Source organism: Oncorhynchus mykiss, chromosome 9 (assembly GCF_013265735.2).
Source record: "Oncorhynchus mykiss isolate Arlee chromosome 9, USDA_OmykA_1.1, whole genome shotgun sequence".
NCBI classification, from domain to species: Eukaryota; Metazoa; Chordata; class Actinopteri; order Salmoniformes; family Salmonidae; genus Oncorhynchus; species Oncorhynchus mykiss.
The window spans coordinates 7499650-7508434 of NC_048573.1; the positions used below are offsets into that span (position 1 = coordinate 7499650).

Below are 8785 nucleotides of genomic sequence, written 5' to 3' on the forward strand. Positions count from 1 at the left end.
GCTCTTCTGATTCACTGGCTCTTCTGATTCCCTGGCTCTTCTGATTCACTGGCTCTTCTGATTCGCTGGCTCTTCTGATTCCCTGGCTCTTCTCATTCGCTGGCTCTTCTGATTCGCTGGGTTTTCTGATTCGCTGGGTCATGTTCTATTGAGGCTCAAAGTCAGAATGTCTCCTTCTAGAAAGAATAAAAAGATTCTATGGTACTCCGATATCCTTTTACAGGTGGTGTCCCTCCCTAAACCGATGGAAGTAGTGGTTCCAGCCCCGTCATTGGCTACCAGCTTCCCCTGTAAGCAGTGTGGAAAGTGAGTTTGTCCAATGAGACTGAAGAATCAACATCAATGTACATCTCATCTTTACACAAGTCAGCAGGCACAACTTTGAACTCTCTAATCCATCTCTCCATCTATCCATCTCTCCATCTCTCCATCTCTCCATCTATCCATCTTTCCATCTCTCCATCTATCCATCTATCCATCTTTCCATCTCTCCATCTATCCATCTATCCATCTCTCCATCTATCCATCTATCCATCTTTCCATCTCTCCATCTATCCATCTATCCATCTATCCATCTCTCCATCTATCCATCTATCCATCTATCCATCTTTCCATCTCTCCATCTATCCATCTATCCATCTATCCATCTATCCATCTCTCCATCTATCCATCTATCCATCTATCCATCTCTCCATCTATCCATCTATCCATCTATCCATCTCTCCATCTATCCATCTATCCATCTATCCATCTTTCCATCTTTCCATCTATCCATCTATCCATCTTTCCATCTTTCCATCTATCCATCTATCCATCTTTCCATCTCTCCATCTATCCATCTTTCCATCTTTCCATCTATCCATCTATCCATCTTTCCATCTTTCCATCTATCCATCTATCCATCTTTCCATCTCTCCATCTATCCATCTATCCATCTTTCCATCTTTCCATCTATCCATCTATCCATCTTTCCATCTTTCCATCTATCCATCTATCCATCTTTCCATCTCTCCATCTATCCATCTTTCCATCTTTCCATCTATCCATCTATCCATCTTTCCATCTTTCCATCTATCCATCTATCCATCTTTCCATCTTTCCATCTCTCCATCTATCCATCTTTCCATCTTTCCATCTATCCATCTATCCATCTTTCCATCTCTCCATCTTTCCATCTTTCCATCTATCCATCTATCCATCTTTCCATCTTTCCATCTATCCATCTATCCATCTTTCCATCTTTCCATCTCTCCATCTCTCCATCTTTCCATCTTTCCATCTATCCATCTATCCATCTTTCCATCTTTCCATCTATCCATCTATCCATCTTTCCATCTCTCCATCTATCCATCTTTCCATCTTTCCATCTATCCATCTATCCATCTATCCATCTTTCCATCTTTCCATCTATCCATCTATCCATCTTTCCATCTCTCCATCTATCCATCTTTCCATCTTTCCATCTATCCATCTTTCCATCTCTCCATCTATCCATCTTTCCATCTATCCATCTATCCATCTTTCCATCTATCCATCTATCCATCTATCCATCTATCCATCTTTCCATCTATCCATCTATCCATCTATCCATCTATCCATCTATCCATCTTTCCATCTATCCATCTTTCCATCTATCCATCTCTCCATCTTTCCATCTCTCCATCTTTCCATCTATCCATCTATCCATCTATCCATCTTTCCATCTCTCCATCTTTCCATCTCTCCATCTTTCCATCTATCCATCTATCCATCTATCCATCTTTCCATCTCTCCATCTATCCATCTCTCCATCTTTCCATCTCTCCATCTTTCCATCTATCCATCTATCCATCTATCCATCTATCCATCTTTCCATCTCTCCATCTTTCCATCTATCCATCTATCCATCTATCCATCTTTCCATCTCTCCATCTTTCCATCTATCCATCTATCCATCTATCCATCTATCCATCTTTCCATCTATCCATCTATCCATCTATCCATCTATCCATCTTTCCATCTCTCCATCTATCCATCTATCCATCTTTCCATCTCTCCATCTATCCATCTATCCATCTATCCATCTATCCATCTGTCCATCTTTCCATCTATCCATCTATCCATCTTTCCATCTATCCATCTATCCATCTATCCATCTATCCATCTTTCCATCTATCCATCTATCCATCTATCCATCTATCCATCTATCCATCTTTCCATCTATCCATCTTTCCATCTATCCATCTCTCCATCTTTCCATCTCTCCATCTTTCCATCTATCCATCTATCCATCTATCCATCTTTCCATCTCTCCATCTTTCCATCTTTCCATCTATCCATCTATCCATCTATCCATCTATCCATCTTTCCATCTATCCATCTATCCATCTATCCATCTATCCATCTTTCCATCTCTCCATCTATCCATCTATCCATCTTTCCATCTCTCCATCTATCCATCTTTCCATCTATCCATCTATCCATCTATCCATCTATCCATCTATCCTTCTATCCATCTATCCATCTCTCCATCTATCCATCTATCCATCTATCCATCTATCCATCTCTTTTTCTTTCTTGCAACCTCTTTTTTCCCTCTCACTCTCTTTCTCCCTCTCTCTACTCTCTCTTCTCTCTCCCTCTCTCTTTCTCCCTCTCTCTTCTCTCTCCCTCTCTCTTCTCTCCCTCTCTCTGCTCTTTCTCTCCCTCTCTCCCCTTTCTCTCTCTCCATAGGATGTTCTACAAGATAAAGAGTCGTAACGCCCATATGAAGATCCATCGGCAGCAGCAGGACGACTGGAGACACCCAGGCCTCGGCCTCAACCCAGCCCAGAACCTCACCTCCAACCTGGGCACCAATCTACCCCATTGCCAGGCTTCAAGTCGGGCCTATCTCCCAGGCCCCATCAACAACAACAGCATTCACCATATTGGTGGTGCTCACACCATCATCAGTGACATCAGCGTTCCGAACACCAATACCGTAACCAATAGCAACAGTGTCACTGTCAATGACTCCACCTCTAATCAGAGGGGACCCGCTCCCCTCCTCTCTCTCCACCACTCGTGGGACTCGTTTCAGGTGAACTCTGACCCTGCGGCGGTATTCTTCTGTGACCCGGAAGTGAAAGCTGTGCTCGGAGTCATGGGGGGAGGGGTGAAAGGTCAAATCTTGTGGAATTAGCATCAGAGATACTGTATATAATGACGAGATGGTCTTGTCTCTGCCCTAACAATGGGAGTCATTGTCGCGAAGACAGAAAGGCAGGCGAGAGGAGGCGAGATGAGATGGGAATATTCTAGCCAATAAGAAGACAGATACGATCAGGTGGGAATATTCTAGCCAATGAGAGGACAGATACAACTGTGAACAATAGACACAACTCCAATATAAAAGTGTTTCTTAAAGTTGCCGAGGTGTCTCGAGCATCCACTTATATCAGTACCTTCGTAACAACCTAAACATGAAGAAACTTCTATTCGATCAAATAAGCCTTACTTAACAAATTAACAACACTATCTCATAAACCTTGATACAAAAAAAAAAAATCCCCATTTTGGTCTGCTTATCGCTATATTCGCTCTGTCAGATTTTGACGGGAGTGGAGCCTCTCACTTAGCCTCTTCCTCTCTGGTAGTATTCTAGAATCAGAACAGACAGACATAATTCACTTCCTTCCTGTACTGCTCTTCCTCTCTGGTAGTATTCTAGAATCAGAACAGACAGACATAATTCACTTCCTTCCTGTACTGCTCTTCCTCTCTGGTAGTATTCTAGAATCAGAACAGACAGACATAATTAACTTCCTTCCTGTACTGCTCTTCCTCTCTGGTAGTATTCTAGAATCAGAACAGACAGACATAATTCACTTCCTTCCTGTACTGCTCTTCCTCTCTGGTAGTATTCTAGAATCAGAACAGACAGACATAATTCACTTCCTTCCTGTACTGCTCTTCCTCTCTGGTAGTATTCTAGAATCAGAACAGACAGACATAATTCACTTCCTTCCTGTACTGCTTGGTTTTGGTACGGTCAAAGATGTAATAAAGAGTGTTTGTACATTTGTACAGTTTTTGTATTTAAATACTTTGAGTTGCTTTGCGTTTCATAAAAAAAATAAAATAAAAAAAAAAATATATATATGTGTTTTTGTATCTTACTCCATTTCCCTCACACACACATGAACACACTCAATCGTCAGAGGGTAGATATTGACATAGACGGACTAATGTTGACAAGGGGGTCATTGTTGACAAGGGGGCACATTCTGTCTCTACTGCTCTCTAAGTGGCTATGGACCTCGACGATGTTGTGTAAGTTTCAGTTGATGGTTAACTGTAGGTGAGTACCCAAATTGCTCCCTATCTCCTACGTACTACATCACTTCTGACCAGGGCCCATAGGAAAATAGGGTGTGATTTGAGACCAGGCTGTGTGTTTGTGTCTCTAGACTCTTTTCTGTAGCCAGGTTGCCAGGTGCTGGGGTCAACTGTGACGTCACAGGGTTCTAGAATGAAGAGGGTTCTGGGAAGGAATATAGGGAGGCGATGAGTGTTCTAGAAGAGTTTTAGTCGTAAACAACAAAAATTAACAATCGTCATAGTCACTCAGCGTACAGACTCTTCTTAATAAGCCAATCAATACCCACCTGGGCAGATAGTCAGGCTTATCAGCATAGAGTAATCCCTCATATCAACCCCAAGACCCGCCCCATTCCAACTCGATAAGAGAGTAAGGTGACTCTAAAGCCAGTCTTGTGACTCTAAAGCCAGTCTGGTGACTCTAAAGCCAGTCTGGTGACTCTAAAGCCAGTATTGTGACTCTAAAGCCAGTCTGGTGACTCTAAAGCCAGTCTGGTGACTCTAAAGCCAGTCTGGTGACTCTAAAGCCAGTCTTGTGACTCTAAAGCCAGTCTGGTGACTCTAAAGCCAGTCTGGTGACTCTAAAGCCAGTCTTGTGACTCTAAAGCCAGTCTGGTGATTCTAAAGCCAGTCTGGTGACTCTAAAGCCAGTCTGGTGACTCTAAAGCCAGTATTGTGACTCTAAAGCCAGTCTGGTGACTCTAAAGCCAGTCTGGTGACTCTAAAGCCAGTCTGGTGACTCTAAAGCCAGTCTTGTGACTCTAAAACCAGTCTGGTGACTCTAAAGCCAGTCTGGTGACTCTAAAGCCAGTCTTGTGACTCTAAAGCCAGTCTGGTGACTCTAAAACCAGTCTGGTGACTCTAAAGCCAGTCTGGTGACTCTAAAGCCAGTCTGGTGACTCTAAAGCCAGTCTGGTGACTCTAAAGCCAGTCTGGTGAATCTAAAGCCAGTCTGGCGACTCTAAAGCCAGTCTGGTGACTCTAAAGCCAGTCTGGTGACTCTAAAACCAGTCTGGTGACTCTAAAGCCAGTCTGGTGACTCTAAAGCCAGTCTGGTGACTCTAAAGCCAGTCTGGTGACTCTAAAACCAGTCTGGTGACTCTAAAGCCAGTCTGGTGACTCTAAAGCCAGTCTGGTGACTCTAAAACCAGTCTGGTGACTCTAAAACCAGTCTGGTGACTCTAAAGCCAGTCTGGTGACTCTAAAACCAGTCTGGTGACTCTAAAACCAGTCTGGTGACTCTAAAGCCAGTCTGGTGACTCTAAAGCCAGTCTGGTGACTCTAAAACCAGTCTGGTGACTCTAAAGCCAGTCTGGTGACTCCAGTCTGGTGACTCTAAAGCCAGTCTGGTGACTCTAAAACCAGTCTGGTGACTCTAAAACCAGTCTGGTGATTCTAAAGCCAGTCTGGTGACTCTAAAGCCAGTCTGGTGACTCTAAAGCCAGTCTGGTGACTCTAAAACCAGTCTGGTGACTCTAAAACCAGTCTGGTGACTCTAAAGCCAGTCTGGTGACTCTAAAGCCAGTCTGGTGACTCTAAAACCAGTCTGGTGACTCTAAAGCCAGTCTGGTGACTCTAAAACCAGTCTGGTGACTCTAAAGCCAGTCTGGTGACTCTAAAACCAGTCTGGTGACTCTAAAGCCAGTCTGGTGACTCTAAAGCCAGTCTGGTGACTCTAAAACCAGTCTGGTGACTCTAAAACCAGTCTGGTGACTCTAAAGCCAGTCTGGTGACTCTAAAGCCAGTCTGGTGACTCTAAAGGCAGTCTGGTGACTCTAAAACCAGTCTGGTGACTCTAAAGCCAGTCTGGTGACTCTAAAACCAGTCTGGTGACTCTAAAGCCAGTCTGGTGACTCTAAAACCAGTCTGGTGACTCTAAAACCAGTCTGGTGACTCTAAAGCCAGTCTGGTGACTCTAAAGCCAGTCTGGTGACTCTAAAACCAGTCTGGTGACTCTAAAGCCAGTCTGGTGACTCTAAAGCCAGTCTGGTGACTCTAAAGCCAGTCTGGTGACTCTAAAACCAGTCTGGTGACTCTAAAGCCAGTCTGGTGACTCTAAAACCAGTCTGGTGACTCTAAAACCAGTCTGGTGACTCTAAAGCCAGTCTGGTGACTCTAAAGCCAGTCTGGTGACTCTAAAGCCAGTCTGGTGACTCTAAAACCAGTCTGGTGACTCTAAAGCCAGTCTTGTGACTCTAAAGCCAGTCTGGTGACTCTAAAGCCAGTCTGGTGACTCTAAAGCCAGTCTGGTGACTCTAAAGCCAGTCTGGTGACTCTAAAGCCAGTCTTGTGGAAATGAGTTGATTATTAGTTTGTGGTGGTGTTGTTGTGTAATTCTAGCCTTTAAGATTACATACAAATAGTCCTTGGTCTGTGTGTACGAGGTGATCGAAGGTTAGTTGTCATAGTTAGTTGTTTTCGTTAGTTGCTATGGTCAGTTGTTATGGTTAGTTATTGTCAGTCGTCATAGTTGTTATAGTCAGTCGTTATAGTCTGTTGTTATGGTTAGTTGTTATAGTCAGTCGTTATAGTCTGTTGTTATAGTCAGTTGTTATAGTCTGTTGTTATAGTCAGTTGTTTTGGTTAGTTGTTATAGTCAGTCGTTATAGTCTGTTGTTATGGTTAGTTGTTATAGTCAGTTGTTATAGTCTGTTGTTATAGTCAGTTGTTTTGGTTAGTTGTTATAGTCAGTTGTTATCGTCGGTTATTTTGGTTAGTTATAGTCAGTTGTTTTGGTTAGTTGTTATGGTTTGTTGTTATAGTCAGTTATGGTTAGTTGTTATAGTCAGTTATGGTTAGTTGTTATAGTCAGTTATGGTTTGTTGTTATAGTCAGTTATGGTTTGTTGTTATAGTCAGTTATGGTTAGTTGTTATAGTCAGTTATGGTTACTTGTCATGATCAGTTTATGGTATGATTTGGGCAACGTAAAACTGATCCTAGATCTGAGCCTACCAGGTGGTAACAGGTACACACAGGTGTGGAATTCCGCAGGTGTGCCAGCTAACAGAGATGCCAACTAACACAACAGAGATGTCAACTAACACAACAGAGATGCCAACCTAATGCTAGATGTATTATATAAGTGTGTTATATTAATGTCATTAACAGTCATTAACAACTGTTTACGACTGTTATTATGGAAATACTATTACTTACCTTAGCCAGGTGATTACAGGTAGGCTATATACAGGTAGGCTATATACAGGTAGGCTATATACAGGTAGGCTATATACAGGTAGGCTATATACAGGTAGACTATATACAGGTAGACTATATACAGGTAGACTATATACAGGTACGCTATATACAGGTAGACTATATACAGGTAGGCTATATACAGGTAGGCTATATACAGGTAGACTATATACAGGTAGGCTATATACAGGTAGACTATATACAGGTAGACTATATACAGGTAGACTATATACAGGTATGCTATATACAGGTAGACTATATACAGGTAGGCTATATACAGGTAGGCTATATACAGGTAGACTATATACAGGTAGGCTATATACAGGTAGACTATATACAGGTAGACTATATACAGGTAGACTATATACAGGTACGCTATATACAGGTAGACTATATACAGGTAGGCTATATACAGGTAGGCTATATACAGGTAGACTATATACAGGTAGACTATATACAGGTAGGCTATATACAGGTAGGCTATATACAGGTAGACTATATACAGGTAGGCTATATACAGGTAGGCTATATACAGGTAGGCTATATACAGGTAGGCTAGCCATAGAGATGGATACAGGTAGACTATATACAGGTAGGCTAGCCATAGAGATGGATACAGGTAGACTATATACAGGTAGGCTAGCCATAGAGATGGATACAGGTAGACTATATACAGGTAGGCTAGCCATAGTGATGGATACAGGTAGACTATATACAGGTAGGCTAGCCATAGAGATGGATACAGGTCACTACTTGGAAATAACCTGTTTGTGCATGGACATTGTCATTGAGTGCTTCCACCATTTTAAAGTAGCCAACTGTGTGGAACTCCCTCTGGGTAAAGGAAGGATCACATCATTCCATCCAGGTCATTAGGAGGGATCTGCCAGTTAATTATATTCATGGGCAAACTTGGCTTTATAGCCGTTCAAACAACGCCCTCCAGGGGGCAGTATGTACCTTTCAGTTTGTTAGCCAACTCGTTAGGTGTAGAAGAAGAAAATGGACTTCTTCCAAAATGAAGACGGCCTCAACGGTGCTGCCCGTGCTCTCACAGACGCCATAATGGGACCGATACAAAGACGAGTCCTCTATCTAAGTCTATGGTGCCAACCCACAGTGATGCCAACCTAACCCACAGGGATGCCAACCTAACCCACAGTGATGCCAACCTGATCCACAGTGATGCCAACCTAACCCACAGTGATGCCAACCTAACCCACAGCGATGCCAACCTAACCCATAGT

General features: G+C 42.7%; 1 protein-coding gene across 1 annotated transcript in view; it reads left to right on the top strand.

Moving 5' to 3' along the window:
• LOC118965982 overlaps positions 1-3528 on the top strand; it is a 21813-nt gene extending 18285 nt beyond the window's left edge. Inside the window, exons 8-9 of the mRNA XM_036987219.1 lie at positions 224-306; positions 2713-3528. Coding sequence (XP_036843114.1) covers positions 224-306; positions 2713-3163 — 534 coding nt within the window. The 3' untranslated portion in view covers positions 3164-3528. The remainder of the gene's footprint in view (positions 1-223; positions 307-2712) is intronic.
• The last annotated feature ends 5257 nt before the right edge of the window (positions 3529-8785 follow it).